General features: G+C 43.3%; 1 protein-coding gene across 1 annotated transcript; it reads left to right on the forward strand.

Moving 5' to 3' along the window:
- Positions 1–467: 467 nt before the first annotated feature.
- odad3 (outer dynein arm docking complex subunit 3) lies at positions 468–15,446 on the forward strand (the record flags this gene model as incomplete). Its single annotated transcript, XM_080777817.1, has 11 exons — positions 468–546; positions 2,937–3,058; positions 4,425–4,502; positions 7,345–7,536; positions 8,061–8,162; positions 9,786–9,911; positions 10,969–11,091; positions 11,722–11,877; positions 13,151–13,311; positions 14,256–14,417; positions 15,350–15,446. 11 exons carry the CDS (start codon positions 468–470, stop codon positions 15,444–15,446), a joined length of 1,398 nt encoding a protein of 465 aa, XP_080633943.1.
- Between the last annotated feature and the right edge of the window lie 160 nt (positions 15,447–15,606).

Below are 15,606 nucleotides of genomic sequence, written 5' to 3' on the forward strand. Positions count from 1 at the left end.
TGGAATTAGCTTATGAAAGCAATATGTTCTTAGTTGAAACAGGCTAGTAATTTTCCAAGATTTTTTACTTGGCCTCAAATTCATGTTGTATGTGTGTTTTTTTTTTAGCCTATAATATTCAGATTTGTTTTTGTTTGGGGGAAAAGACAAGAGAGAGAGAGAGAGAGAGAGAGAGAGAGAGAGAGAGAGAGAGAGAGAGAGAGAGAGAAAAGAGATAATGCCTGATACAGTGATAATGTACTTCTAAATGATGTGACACAATATAAAACGACAGATTACTTGTACCTTTCAGTAAACTACTCGAGCCCACTTGGTGGAAGCGTCCTGGTTGCTAAGCAACAGTCAACAGCTAGCCCTTTCGTGGGACGTTGTGTTGTGTTGTGTTGTGAATCTGCTGTGAATGAATTCCAGACGCATTTCATTGAACTTCTAGCCTATACTATAGCGTGACAACAACAGACATCGAAATGACGTCCAACTTCGACGCCATCAAGCCGCCCCTGCACGACGAAATAACAGAAATGCAGCGAAAGATCCAACTCCTGGGTGAGTTCTTACTACAGTAGAATGCAGTCGCAAATGTTGCACCGACATTGGTGACCTACCTAAATGTGTTGATGCAGAGATCGCTGCTTCTCCGTCTCTAGACTCTTCTTTAGTTTAATTTTACAGTGAGAGTTTGTTTCTGTGTTTAGAGCTTAGAGTAAACCTACGTCATGGGTGGACGGGTTCAAATACATGTTATTTAGCCGCCGTTGTATCAAATTAATGTTAATGCTAAGAGAGTATCTTCAAACACCAGTTAGTGGCCTCTGCAGTCACCGTATTCGACGGAGTCACCAATCCCGCTGTAGCACCGAGGACGCACGTTACAACTTTGCTGTGAAGAAAATATCCAATCTAAGCTCACACAACGCCTAATAATAAGACTAGGCTTATACTGTGTAAACGTGTAGCCTAATTATAATGTCCGATGCATCTGTAAATTCTATAAGCCTTTTTACTTCCTTCATATGATGATTTATTGTTTAGTTTTTTCATAGAAGTGGTATATTTGTAGTCTCTAAATGTTCTGATGAATTGAAAATGGTGGACCCTGTTGTAAACAAGTGTAGGCCTAATGCTTTATCATGGTGTCGTCCACAGTCTTTGTATTGGCGTGCTTTTGTTTGAAATGTACCCAGTCTGCATTTAATCAATCAATCAAATAAAATCAATCCATTTTTATAGTGTTTATGTCAAACATTAGATGTTGAATTTGAGCAGTGGGATTGATTGATTGAAGTATTCAGTACAGTATGTAGATTAGAATGGGTATAGTCTACATTTCAACGAAAGTCAATACAAAAAGGATGAAACTAGGAAAAGCACAAATAAGATAAGACTAATAAGACTTGTTTACATCAGGGTCCTCCATTTTCAATTCATCAAAACATTTAAAGACGTACAAATACGGTATACACTTCTATGAAAAACAGGAAATCATCATCTAGCCTAGTGTTTGTAAACAATTGTAAGTATTGCCTTTGTTAAATGTTAAATGTTTGTCTGTGTCGGACCCCAGGAAGACTATAGCTTTTGTCAAGGCAAAAGCTAATGGGGATCCTTATATAAACAATAATAAACAACAACAATAAGCCTACAGTTAAAGTGAAAAGGGGTGGGGCCGTGGGGGGGGGGGGGGCTTTTTATTAGTTTTTTTACATGAGTTCCAGGGCTATGTGAAGCAGAAACAAATTTATTGTTAAAAATCTGCATTAGGCTATACTTGATTTACAAGAACACATTTCGAGAGAACGTATAGAAGATTTTTTATTTTGATTAACGTTAGCCTGTTGTCTCTCCTATTAAACATCAATATAGCATGAAATTGTGGACAAAGTCTTATCCGACGACACCAAAATATTCTTACATTTTGGGTCAGCGATCGCGATGCTATGTGTGGTGGTGGTGGTCCGCACGTGGCTCAGATGCAGAATAAATAAAGAATGGGCCTTGATGTGATGAAAAGTGTCGAAAACCACTGCTTTAAGGGAGAGAGGAGTGCTTAACAACATAATAACTATAGAGATGTCCAGATCTATACTGTATCGGTATCGGAAATGTCAGCCCCTTTTTGGTCATATCGGGTCATCGGCGATTATGCCAGTCTAACCATGCACCGATCCGACACTGGGGTATATAAGGGGTTGACATCACTGTGGCAGGTCAATAAAATGTTGGGGCATGTGGAGTTTGCTTTAGAGTTGACCAAACTGCAAGTGCACATTATGAGTGAGGAGTCTGCTATAAACAGTAAACACAACACAAGATATATATAGCTAGATAGCTAGACACAACACCAGATCACTGGTATCGGGATTCGGTATCAGAAATAACGTTCCTTTACGACCCATGCAGAGGGAGAGAGGAGTGCTTAACAACATAATATAACATATTAAATAACGTTCCTTTACGACCCATGCAGAGGGAGAGAGGAGTGCTTAACAACATAATATAACATATTAAATAACGTTCCTTTACCACCCATGCAGAGGGAGAGAGGAGTGCTTAACAACATAATATAACATATTAAATAACGTTCCTTTACCACCCATGCAGAGGGAGAGAGGAGTGCTTAACAACATAATATAACATATTAAATAACGTTCCTTTACCACCCATGCAGAGGGAGAGAGGAGTGCTTAACAACATAATATAACATATTAAATAACGTTCCTTTACCACCCATGCAGAGGGAGAGAGGAGTGCTTAACAACATAGTATAACATATTAAATAACGTTCCTTTACCACCCATGCAGAGGGAGAGAGGAGTGCTTAACAACATAATATAACATATTAAATAACGTTCCTTTACCACCCATGCAGAGGGAGAGAGGAGTGCTTAATGACATAATATAACATATTAAATAACGTTCCTTTACCACCCATGCAGAGGGAGAGAGGAGTGCTTTCTACGAGACCTCCCAGAGATCCATGAAGACCAACAAACAGGACGTCTTGCAGCTCAGACAGGATAACAAGAGGCTGCACCGCAGGCTGGCTGACGCTCATGCTGTAAGTATGTTTTACTGTAGGCTGGCTGACGCTCATGCTGTAAGTATGTTTTACTGTAGGCTGGCTGACGCTCATGCTGTAAGTATGTTTTACTGTAGGCTGGCTGACGCTCATGCTGTAAGTATGTTTTACTGTAGGCTGGCTGACGCTCATGCTGTAAGTATGTTTTACTGTAGGCTGGCTGACGCTCATGCTGTAAGTATGTTTTACTGCAGGCTGGCTGACGCTCATGCTGTAAGTATGTTTTACTGTAGGCTGGCTGACGCTCATGCTGTAAGTATGTTTTACTGTAGGCTGGCTGACGCTCATGCTGTAAGTATGTTTTACTGTAGGCTGGCTGACGCTCATGCTGTAAGTATGTTTTACTGTAGGCTGGCTGACGTAACCTGACGCTGCCAGATCCAAAAAGCTTGCTACACAAATTTGTTTCACAGCTTATTTGGATCTGGGATCGCGGAAGCAAATTCGATGACGGGGCTGTTCCTTTTTTTCAAGATACATGGTAGATGATTGGATGGGAGCGTCTGTCTATCACCGTGTGGGCGTGCAAACACAACCAATCATATCGACGTGTCTATATACCGTCACATCCGCATCCCGCCTTTAGCTCATGCTGATTGGTTCGGTGCGAAGCAGATCTGACTCAGGGCTCAACTCTGTCAGAGATCCCAGATGAGTGTTGTGTTGGGGAATATGTTTCCGCAATACCGCCCTCATCTGGCAGCGTCAGGTTATGGCTGACGCTCATGCTGTAAGTATGTTTTACTGCAGGCTGGCTGACGCTCACGCTGTAAGTATGTTTTACTGCAGTGGTGGAGAGTAATTATATAATTGCATTTACTTTACCCATTTAGACCTGAGAAATGATTTCAGAAAAACCTGTTTCTTGGTTTTGGAACCAGGTTCCAAAACTATTTCATGTCAAGGATCTCCAGAATTCTAATATGTAATTGGCCGCAGACCCCAATCACAAAATATGTTATTCTAGGGAACCCCCCTTCAGAAGCAAAGATATGAATTAAAAATGTTCGCTGTGAAAGAATATATATTCAAAGATTTGCACATGCACGTTTTCACAACTTTTCAAAAAGATCTACAAGCTTTCAACAACTAATGACAAAAAACAAAAAACAAAAATAATAATAATCTAAATACTGAATCGAGCAACTTAAAAACTGTCTGTGGCCATTTTATCACAATATGATATCTATTTGAAGTAAAACATGTCAGTATTCAATCAATCAATCTATAGTACTGTATGTGTCATTCCGTGTGTGTTTGCGTGTGTGTGCGTGCGTGCGTGCGTGTGCGTGCGTTGCAGTTAATGGCACGACCGTAAGAACTTCTCTGTATCTCTTCCATTTAGGGTGATGAGCAGGTGATCAAAGAGGCCTTTCAGAGCCGCGGTTCGGAGAAGGCTGCTTATCGCAACATGTCAGGGAAGGTAAGAGAGAGAAGACTGCCTAGTGCGAGTTCTCAACATGTCAGGGAAGGTAAGAGAGAGAAGGCTGCCTAGTGCGAGTTCTCAACATGTCAGGGAAGGTAAGAGAGAGAAGGTTGCCTATTGCGAGTTCTCAACATGTCAGGGAAGGTAAGAGAGAGAAGGCTGCCTATTGCGAGTTCTCAACATGTCAGGGAAGGTAAGAGAGAGAAGGCTGCCTATCGCGAGTTCTCAACATGTCAGGGAAGGTAAGAGGACGGCCCCACTGACGTGATCAGTATGCACTGTCAAACCTCCAACACTCAGTTACAATTACAAATTTAGCAGACGCTCCTAATCCAGAGCGACTTCCAGTATGAGCAAAAACAACACATGGTGGTAATACATGAAATACAAGCATTATTAAGTATAAAGCTAAGAACCTAACATCCGTCTAACAGTATAGAATATCTGTACAATGATACTAGACACTATATAGAATGCTTAATTCAATACGTTATAGCCTTTGAATGCGCCTACAAGGTCGTTGAGGCTATGGAGTCTGAAGAGGTGAGTTTTCAAACTATAGGGTGGAAGATCGGGAGTGAATCTGCAGTTCTGATTGCAATTACACATCCATTGTAGCCATTAAGACCTGAGGGGCGACTCTGTACTTAAATGTCTTCTAAATCTTCACAGTTTTCTGAGAAACCCATCACGTTGCTACATCAGTATGTGGTGCTCAACCTTTTTCATGTCAGTGACCCCCAAAATTAGGCTATATTTGGTAAAAAACCCTCCATCTGAAAATAAATATGTTGTTCGAGAGACCTCCCGGAAGCAAAGTAAAAAAAAATGTTCGCTTTAAAAAATAAATAAATTGAAAGATTTGCACAAATAAGGTTTTTTTTCCCCACAAAGTGTTAAAGTGGTTAAAATCTAAAATTACACAGATGCTTTCCCGCTTTTAATTGGTTATTTGAATAGTGGATTTGTTTTTGCTGTGCATCAAAGCTTCTTTAAGAAGACATTTTGCAATGGGGAAATCATAATTATTATTTTTTATTTCAACAGCAATCGAATCCCATGTTGTATATAGTGTAGGCTGTGATGTGGAATTCCTTGAGGGCATCCTTAAAATACTGACAATAAGAGTTACGTGTTGATGTTATTTAATGTAGGATGAAGATGAGACGATGCCCAAGAATGGCCTTTTTTTCTCTCTCTTTGCTGTTATTGTTGTTCTGTTTAATACCATTCAGGCCTGACGTCGAAATTTCTCAGTGGTTCTCAATATTTCATGTCAAGGACCTCAAAAATTATATGTAATATGCCGCCGACCCCCCCATCTGAAAATATGTCGTTCCAGGGACCCTCGAGAAGCAAAGATTTTAGTTAAAAACTGAAACTCAAAGATTTGAGGCACGATCTTTCAAAAATAGCAGACCTACAAGTTCATGAGCTTGTAGATCTGCTATTTTTCAATAGTTAAAGTACATAACATAATGTTTCAAACACCAAAAGGGGTTCCCTTCCCGCCCAGAATGGATTAAATCTCTGTTTAGAGTGCAGTCATTAAAACATGCGTTTTTACATCCATAGTCGGGTTAAAACTAATTGAATGGAGGTCGCACGCTTCTCTGCGTGCAAAAAGGTTATTTATCAATATATATACACCGACATGTTTTGGCAAAATGCCTATAATGAATATTACACCTTGTAAGCGGTTGGTGGTGTTGGGGAGAAGTGTGCACTCTTCGTTCATTTTTCTACAATTATATTTAACCGATTAAAACCGGGAAAGTATCTGTGTCATTTTAGATTTTAGCTACAGTAGGCCTATATATCTTTTTTAGAACAGTGGTTCTCAAAAATAACAGATATACAAGCTCACAAGCGCGTCACTTTGTGCCGCACTACAAGCTTGTACATCTGCTATTTTCTTTTTGAGATTTTTCTTTTCTTCTCTTTCTCTTCAAGATTTTTAGGTCCGCGCCTATGCAGCAGGCACCAGGCAGGGCTACTCTGCTACAGCGGTTAAAATCAGGCAACAGGCAGGGCTACTCTGCTACAGCGGTTAAAATCAGGCACCAGGCAGGGCTACTCCGCGATAGCGGTTAAAATCAGGCACCAGGCAGGGCTACTCCGCGACAGCGGTTAAAATCAGGCACCAGGCAGGGCAACTCCGCGACAGCGGTTAAAATCAGGCACCAGGCAGGGCTACTCAGCGACAGCGGTTAAAACCAGGCACCAGGCAGGGCTACTCTGAGACAGCGGTTAAAATCAGGCACCAGGCAGGGCTACTCCGCTACAGCGGGCTAAAATCAGGCACCAGGCAGGGCAACTCCACTACAGCAGTTAAAATCAGGCACCAGGCAGGGCTACTCCGCTACAGTGGTTAAAATCAGGCACCAGGCAGGGCTACTCCGCTACAGTGGTTAAAATCAGGCACCAGGCAGGGCTACTCCGCTACAGTGGTTAAAATCAGGCACCAGGCAGGGCTACTCTGCTACAGCGTGCTAAAATCAGGCACCAGGCAGGGCTACTCTGCTACAGCGGTTAAAATCAGGCACCAGGCAGGGCTACTCTGAGACAGCGGTTAAAATCAGGCACCAGGCAGGGCTACTCCGCTACAGCGGGCTAAAATCAGGCACCAGGCAGGGCTACTCTGCTACAGCGGTTAAAACCAGGCACCAGGCAGGGCTACTCCGCTACAGCGGGCTAAAATCAGGCACCAGGCAGGGCTACTCCGCGACAGCGGTTAAAATCAGGCACCAGGCAGGGCTACTCCTCTACCGCGGTCCACCTCTCTCACTTTTCTCTGTCTTTCCGTCTCCCGCCTCATCTCTCTCTCTCTCTCTCCAAGATGGCCGCCACGGCGCTGGAGCGCGAGGTGCTGACCAAGAGGAAGCGCCTGGACGCCATGAGGCACGGCACGCACACGCTGCGCCGGCGCCTCCACGAGCTCGGCGCGCAGTACCAGAGGATGACGGCGGGGGGCGGCAAGGAGGCGCGGTCTGCCGACGTCCGCGCGCGCAACAGACAGGAGGACGCCAGGGTAAACCGACGAATCATAATTATTTGGACCGTTTGGAGGATATAGCCCAAAAATAATCATATCTGCCCCCCCCCCCCCCCCCCCAAATTAATGTGTGTGCGCGAGTGTGTAGCACTTGCCCTAGCCTAGCCCCATAGATAGCATTTCACGTCGACTTGATAGTATTTTAGACCGACTTATAGCTCGTTACGTAGACAGCACTAGAATTGCATTTTATATCATATATGATATATATTTATATCATAGCGCTTTATAGTACACATGTATATTGTATAATAGTATAGTATAGAAGGAATAGTTGACATATATAGATACTCCACTGTTACGTTCTTAGCTTATACACGATTCATGATAACTACTTTTTATATTTGTGACATGCTTTTGTTTTCGCTCTGGATCAAGAGCGTCTGCTAAATGCCTAAATTGTAAAATTATGTGTGTGTGTGTGTGTGTGTGTGTGTGTGTGTGTGTGTGTGTGTGTGTGTGTGTGTGTGTGTGTGTGTGTGTGTGTGTGTGGTCTCCAGAAACTGCGTGTGCTGGAGAACAACTTGGAGAAGACCCAGTTGAAGTGCCAGGAGGCCGAACGCATCGCCAGAGGATATTTCACCATCAAAAACCACCTGCAGGTGAAATGACGACAAGTCTGTCGTTGGAAACCGGACACGTCTTATAGTCAGTGTATTCCGTGGAAACGATCACAATACAGTCATTGTGCATTCAATGTTTAGTGTGTGTTTTACCATCTGTTACCATGCAGTTATTCAGTGGAAACGATCACGGTTATTAGTTATTTTATGATTACAATTTACAATTTAGGCATTTAGCAGACGCTCTTAATCCAGAGCGACTTACATTAAGCAAGAACAAAAGCATGGGAATACATCACATATAAAAGCATTTATCATGAAAGAAAGTAACAGCAAAAAAAAAAAAAAAAAAAAAAAAAAGTAACAGTGGAATGTCTATATAATGAAACTATACATATAAACTATACATATATACTACTATGCTATACATATGTCCTATGGCGTGCTATGACTATATACAATGCAATTCTAGTGCCGTCTACATAACATGCTATAAGTCTGTATCAAATGCTATCTAAGTCTACAGAAATGCTATCTAAGGGGGTATAGTGTAAGTGCTATGGGCCATGATGGAGTCTGAAAAGGTGGGTGATTAAAGAATAAAGAGTATTTGAAGTGGTTTAAATGACACCTTCCATAAACTTCAATGGTCTCAGAAAATGCCATAAAAGAAAAGGAAAATCTGTGATTTCTTCATGGTCGGCTGTATAGGTAGAACAGCAGCAACGTATACGGTTTAGAACTTTAGATTGATAATAATACCTTATAACATTATACATATATATTGCAGTGGTTTTCAAACAAAGAGTCTTTATAGGCATTTGAGCCACGGACCATACCATTTGATGAGATTTATAGCCTCTCAGACCCAAAACTATAAAGAATATTTTGTTATCGTTGGACAAGATTTTTGTCCACATTTCCATGCTGTATTGATGTTGGTTAAGGTACCATTAGGAGAGACAACAGGCAAACTGATCAACTAACCCCCTCAAGGACCAATGGTTGCAAACCACTGATATATTGTATTATATTCCCTGGTTGTCAGGAGGAGAGCTTGGGCTACCACTTATTATTATTATTATTATTATTATTCCTGGTCATCAGGAGGAGAGCTTGGGCTACCACTTATTATTATTATTATTATTATTATTATTATTCCTGGTCGTCAGGAGGAGAGCTTGGGCTACCACTTATTATTATTATTATTATTATTATTATTATTCCTGGTTGTCAGGAGGAGAGCTTGGGCTACCACTTATTATTATTATTATTATTATTATTCCTGGTCGTCAGGAGGAGAGCTTGGGCTACCACTTATTATTATTATTATTATTATTATTATTCCTGGTCGTCAGGAGGAGAGCTTGGGCTACCACTTATTATTATTATTATTATTATTATTATTATTCCTGGTCGTCAGGAGGAGAGCTTGGGCTACCACTTATTATTATTATTATTATTATTATTATTATTCCTGGTCGTCAGGAGGAGAGCTTGGGCTACCACTTATTATTATTATTATTATTATTCCTGGTCGTCAGGAGGAGAGCTTGGGCTACCACTTATTATTATTATTATTATTATTATTCCTGGTCGTCAGGAGGAGAGCTTGGGCTACCACTTATTATTATTATTATTATTATTATTCCTGGTCGTCAGGAGGAGAGCTTGGGCTACCAGGGCCAGCTGGACGGTCTGGAGGTGGACCTCCTCCGACACGGAGAGGAGCTCAGCAAACTGCAGCTCATGAGCACCGACGCCCAGCTGTCTAAAGAGGCAGCCAAGGTGAGGCACGCACACACGCACGCACGCACGCACGCACGCACACACTCAAACGTGAAGAGATTAATTTCTTTGCTCGCCAGCCTCCACACTGCAGGTCGACATTTCTCACCTTTTTTTTTGCTATACATTAGTCATCACTAAGGCAACACAAAACAATACAAAACAAAATGCTCAGTGTTCTAGGTGAACTCAACAATTACGTGTGTCAACGAGTTGACACAAAAACACATTTTAAATGTCATCACTGAGGACAGTGAGGAGTGAATCACTTGTTCATATAATTGCCACATTAATCTTAAAGTGTGTAAAGTACTACAGTATATGGGCCTACGGTGGCCAATACACAGTGGAAACGAATACCGGAACACTCCTCGCCCCGGTGCTTGCCCGTTTTTCCTCCCGGAATTGTCACCAGTGAGGGGGGTTGACTTTGTAATATGCTATTGGCTGTTTGTTTGTATTCTTTTTGGAAAAATATAAAAAGATACTCCTGTAGAAAGGCTATATTATTTTACTTATATTGACCCTATAAACAATTTAGTATTATTTAGTATATGTAAGGTTTTGCCCCCTCAAATGGTACCTCGTCAGATAATCCCCACATATCCCACGACAACTTCTGTGAACAGACTTCCCTGTAGTAGCTTTTCATAAATTATATTTGTACTTGGGCTGTCTGCTGTCATGAAAGTTTATAGTTAGAGAAATTCAAAGTCCAGCCGTCTGCTGTCCAGCCTCTCCCACCCCTCACTGGGGGACATTCTGGGAGGAAAACAGAAACGGGGCGAGTGTTCTTGTTACCGCGGAAACTGACAGCACACACGCCACACCAACGTACAGTAGGCTACCACTATCTGCAAAATAAATGTATATACTGACACTGTTAGATCTGATACTTGTTTTGATGCTTTTGTCGCGAAAAGTAACAGTTTTGGTTTTCCCCCGACAGGGACTGATATTTTACTGATATCTAAATGCATCGCACAGGTAAATCGTTAATTACAGTATCCCCTCTCTCTCTCTCTCTCTCTCTCTCTCTCTCTCGCTCTCTCTGCAGACAGAGTTACAGCAGCTGGAGGAGTCTCTCTCGAAGGAGCGTAGGGAGAGAGAGCGCGTCATGGCCCTCTACAGGAAGCAGGTGGAGGAACGCCGGGCTCAGACCGAGAAGGCCGACAGAAGGGTGAGTTGTACCACGTATATACAGTACAGTACGCCAAACGGGAACTATATGTAAATGAACATGAATGGCTGTGGCTGCATATCAGTGGGGAGTGTGTGTGAGTGAGGGACAGTACTGTATATCATGGGCCTTTGACACATGGGGTTGCCATGCAAAAAGGGTGAAATCCCCCTAACAGCTGGAGAAAAGCAGGCACAGGAGTCCATCCATCCATCCATCTTCAACCGCTTATCCGTAGTCGGGTGGCGGGGGGCAACAGCTCCACCAGAGTGCTCCCTCTCCTGAGAAACATTAGTGACTTCCTCCTGGGGGGGATTCCGAGACGTTCCAAGGCCAGTGAGTCGATGTGTTTCCTCCAACTGCGCCTTGGTCTTCCCTCAGTCATCCCCACTGTCCTTCATGGTGTCCCCTCAGGTCCCCCAGAGAGTGGCCCTCAGTCACCCCACAGTCCATGGGCCCCTCAGGGCCCCCAGAGAGTGGCCCTCAGTCACCCCACTGTCCTTGGTGTCTCCTCAGGCCCATGAGAGAGCAGCCATGTATTTAGACTGTCCTCGGTGTCCCCTCCATGTATTGTGACTGTCCTCATGTGTCCCCTCCATGTATTCTGACTGTCCTCGGTGTCCGCTTTAGGCCCAGCGGGCCGCCATCATCCCGACAGACGACCCGGGAGGAGAGGAGGCCCAGCGCGGGACCACCCGTCTGATCCACGAGGAGGAGAAGACCATCTCCACCTTCGAGGACGCCTTCCAGCGCATCAAGGAGGCCACCGGGGTCACAGACGTGCAGGTTTGACTCATATAGTCTTTTGAATAACATTATGTTAACAGTTTTTGTCATGCTTCATACTCATCTGCAGATGTTTTAGTGTTATAGTCTAGTAATGGCCGGAAATTTATTAATAAAGCATGGATCATAAAACCAAAAGGAGGCTTGTTTTCCGATCAGATCACGTGATCGGAAAATCGGGGTCGATCACGTCCTTTTTCTAATGATCAGAATCGGATCGGGAGCAACAAAAAAAAAACGTGATCGGGACATCCCTAGTATCAATATTATATCCATATCATGATATTAGACTGAATATTGTCTGTGATTTTGTATTATTGTGATATGGCATAAACGTGTTCTATAAAAAATATAAATATCGGATCGGGGAAAAATCAGTATCGGCAGATGCTCAAAATCAAATGATCGGAATTGGATCGGGGGCAAAGAAGAAACCCTGATCGGGACATCCCTACGGAAAGGGAACACTTCCCAGGCTAGTATACTGTATGTAGGGCAAGTATAGGGCATTCATTTACAAAAAGTTAAAACATGGAGACAGGAGGCTTCTGCCCGACAGCAACGGAATATAAATATCCATGTGTGTGTGTGCGTGTCGTGCGTGTGTTGTGTGTGTGTGTGTGTGTGTGTGTGTGTGTTGTGTTGTGTCTGCCAGTGTTGTTTTCGTCGACTAAAACTAAGACGAAAAATGTTCGTCGACTACCTATTTTCACTGACAAAAACAAATGGAAACAAAATGAAAACTAAGCTACGATGACTAAAACTAAGACTAAATATACTGACAATTTCGTCAACAAATAAAAACTAGACTAAAATGCTAGGAAGGGACTAGTGGACGAGAGATCCAGTATATGAGTCATTTTACACTTGGTTGCATGCTGAAAATAGCTGATCTACAAGCTCACAACACGTCGCACAAAAAAACACCCATTACGACGGCATCAAGACCCGCCAAAATACATTTTAGTCGACTAAACCAACTGCAGATTTAGTCGACTAAAATCTTATGCCATTTAGTCGACTAAAACTAGACTAACACTAAGACATTCCAGGTGACTAAAATGTGACTAAAACTGAATGAAGTTTCAGTCCAAAGACTGTTGTATGACTAAACTAAAATAGAAATGTGCTGCCAAAAACAACACTGGTGTGTGTGTGTGTATGTGTGTGTGTGTGTGTGTGTGTGTGTGTGTGTGTGTGTGTGTGTGTGTGTGTGTGTGTGTGTGCGTGTGCGTGTGTGTGTGTGTGTGCGTGCGTGTGCGTGTGTGTGCAGGAGATCGTGGAGCGCTTCGTGTCCCAGGGGGAGAGCCAGAAGCACCTGGAGAAGATGAAGCAGGACAACGAGACGACGCTGCTCAGGCTGAAGGAGGAGCAGCAGCGTCTGGACCAACAGTTCCAGGACGTCAAGTACTCCGGGGAGGCCAAGCTGTCCAGGTCAGAACCGGACGGACGCCATGTTGGCGCCATACAGGCCGTCAACCATCCATGTTGTTTATCAAAGCCGACACATGTCTGCTGGTGCTGCTTATAGAGCGTCGCAGTCCCGCCTCCTTTCAGAACAACGAGTGGCCCAGGAAATATAGTTTCCAATGCATTTTTCCTCATAGACATTTCAAAACGTATTTATTTAAAGACCTTTTTAAGCGTCGTACGAAGCCAACTCTTGTCGTGACAAATCATGACAACACACACGCAATATTTTGGACCAAACAAATAATTACAAAGAAGAGAAAAAAAAAAAAAATTGTTGTAACCTGCCGTTTTCTTCTTCTTTCTAATTATTTGTTCAGCCCGAAAATTTTTGTTTGTTGTCATGATTTGTCACGAGTAAGAGTTGTCTTTGTCCACGGCGTAAACGTCTTTAAATAAATGCTTTCTGAAAAGTCTATGGGGAAAATGAACGGGGATTTCTTTTCCGGGTCTCTTGAAGGGGACGGGACTGCGACGCTCTATAGGCCGGGTTAAAAGAGAGAAGCCATCGCCATCTCCAACATTACTATCTATAGTCAGGGCTGCACACAACTTCTTTTTGGTCTAGTACTCAGAGGAGCACCTGGAGGAGTTTCTTGGTGCTCCTATAAAATGCGGCGACCCGTCTCGCCGGATGGATAAAAGACTAGGGATGTATGAATAACTTATAGCAAAACGATATTTATCGGATAAGTGGGGACTGGGGGGGGGAGTCAATTGAGAGTATTGCAACTCTAGATTCATCCCATTATACAAAAAAGAATCTAGAGTTGCAAATTGCAGCTATAGGTCTATGTGTATTCCAGCCCTATATATGCCTATTCTAATACAAACTTCTTAATACTTCCTATAAGGATAATATGAGCGTCAAAGCAATATTTAGATACTTTTTTTAATGTTATGAACAGAGACCAACAGGCGCTGGAGGAGTGCGAGTACAACCTGCGCCTGGCGGAGAGGAGGCGTGACGGGGCCCGAGAGCGTCTGGACGCGCTGCTCAAGACCCTCGCCACGGTGCACGCCGGGGTGGAACACCTGGCCGACAAACTGCAGCACATCACACTGGTACAGCACACACACACACACACACACACACGCACGCACACACACACTATAGAGCCGAGCGTCGCAGTCCCTCCCCCTTTCAGAACAACGAGTGGCCCAATCCCAATGCATTTTTCCCATAGGCATTTCTTATCTAAATATATTTTTTTATCCCACGATTTTGTAACCCATTTTTCACCCCTGTGTCAATCATCTAATAATGTGATCCTGGGCTCTACACACCCTCCACCACCAACCTAGTCCCCATATATATATGGGGGACAAGGGGAGAGCAACGGACTTGAACTCATGCTTCCTTCATGAGTGTCCAAGTCGCTCCTTTTACACCTGACAGGGGGGAGTTTCCCTGGTTGGACGTAGCGCGTCAGTTCCTTTCCCCTCCATCATCACTTTTTTTGTTGTTTTTCTTCTTTGTAATTATTTGTTTGGTCCAAAATATTGTGTGTGTTGTCATGATTTGTCACGACAAGAGTTGGCTTCCTACGACACGACACTTAAAAGGTCTTTAAATAAATAATTTAAGAAATGCCTATGGGGAAAATGCATTGGCATTCATTTCCTGAGCCACTCGTTCTAAAGGCCTACCAGGGCCCAGGAAATGATTCTCCGTTCATTTTCCTCATAGACATTTCAAAAAGTATTTATTTAAAGACATTTTACGCCGCGGACAAAGACAACTCTTGTCGTGACAAATCATGACAACAAACACAATATTTTGGGCAGAACAAATAATTAGAAAGAAGAAAAAAAACGGCACTTTTTTTGTCGTTTTGAAATGTCTATGGGAAAAATGCATTGGGAATCATTTCCTGGGCCTGGCGTCGTCATGAAAGGGGGCGGGACCGCGACGCTCTATAGACTAAGACTAAACCTAAATTAAAATGTATTCAAAAGTTTACATAACAAATTGCTGTCAAACTGGTCTCTCTCTCTCCAGGAGGAAGGGGAGGAGCCTCCGCCCGGCCAGACCTCTGCGGACCAATCGGCGCAGGGCGTGGTTCATCTGCTGCTGGCGCAGTGCGAGCGCAAGCTAGCGCGCCTGCAGGGGGCGCTGCAGGGCCGGAACCTGGCCGACGTGCTGAAGGACATGAAAGACGAGGAGGTGAGACCCCCGAACGAGACCAAAGAAACAAGAACACGTTATTCCGAGTTCCGACCAGTTCCTTTCCCCTCCATCAGGCGCGCCGGCTGGCC

The sequence above is a fragment of the Protomyctophum bolini genome (genome assembly GCF_963924005.1).
Source record: "Protomyctophum bolini genome assembly, chromosome: 12".
Lineage (NCBI taxonomy): Eukaryota > Metazoa > Chordata > Actinopteri > Myctophiformes > Myctophidae > Protomyctophum > Protomyctophum bolini.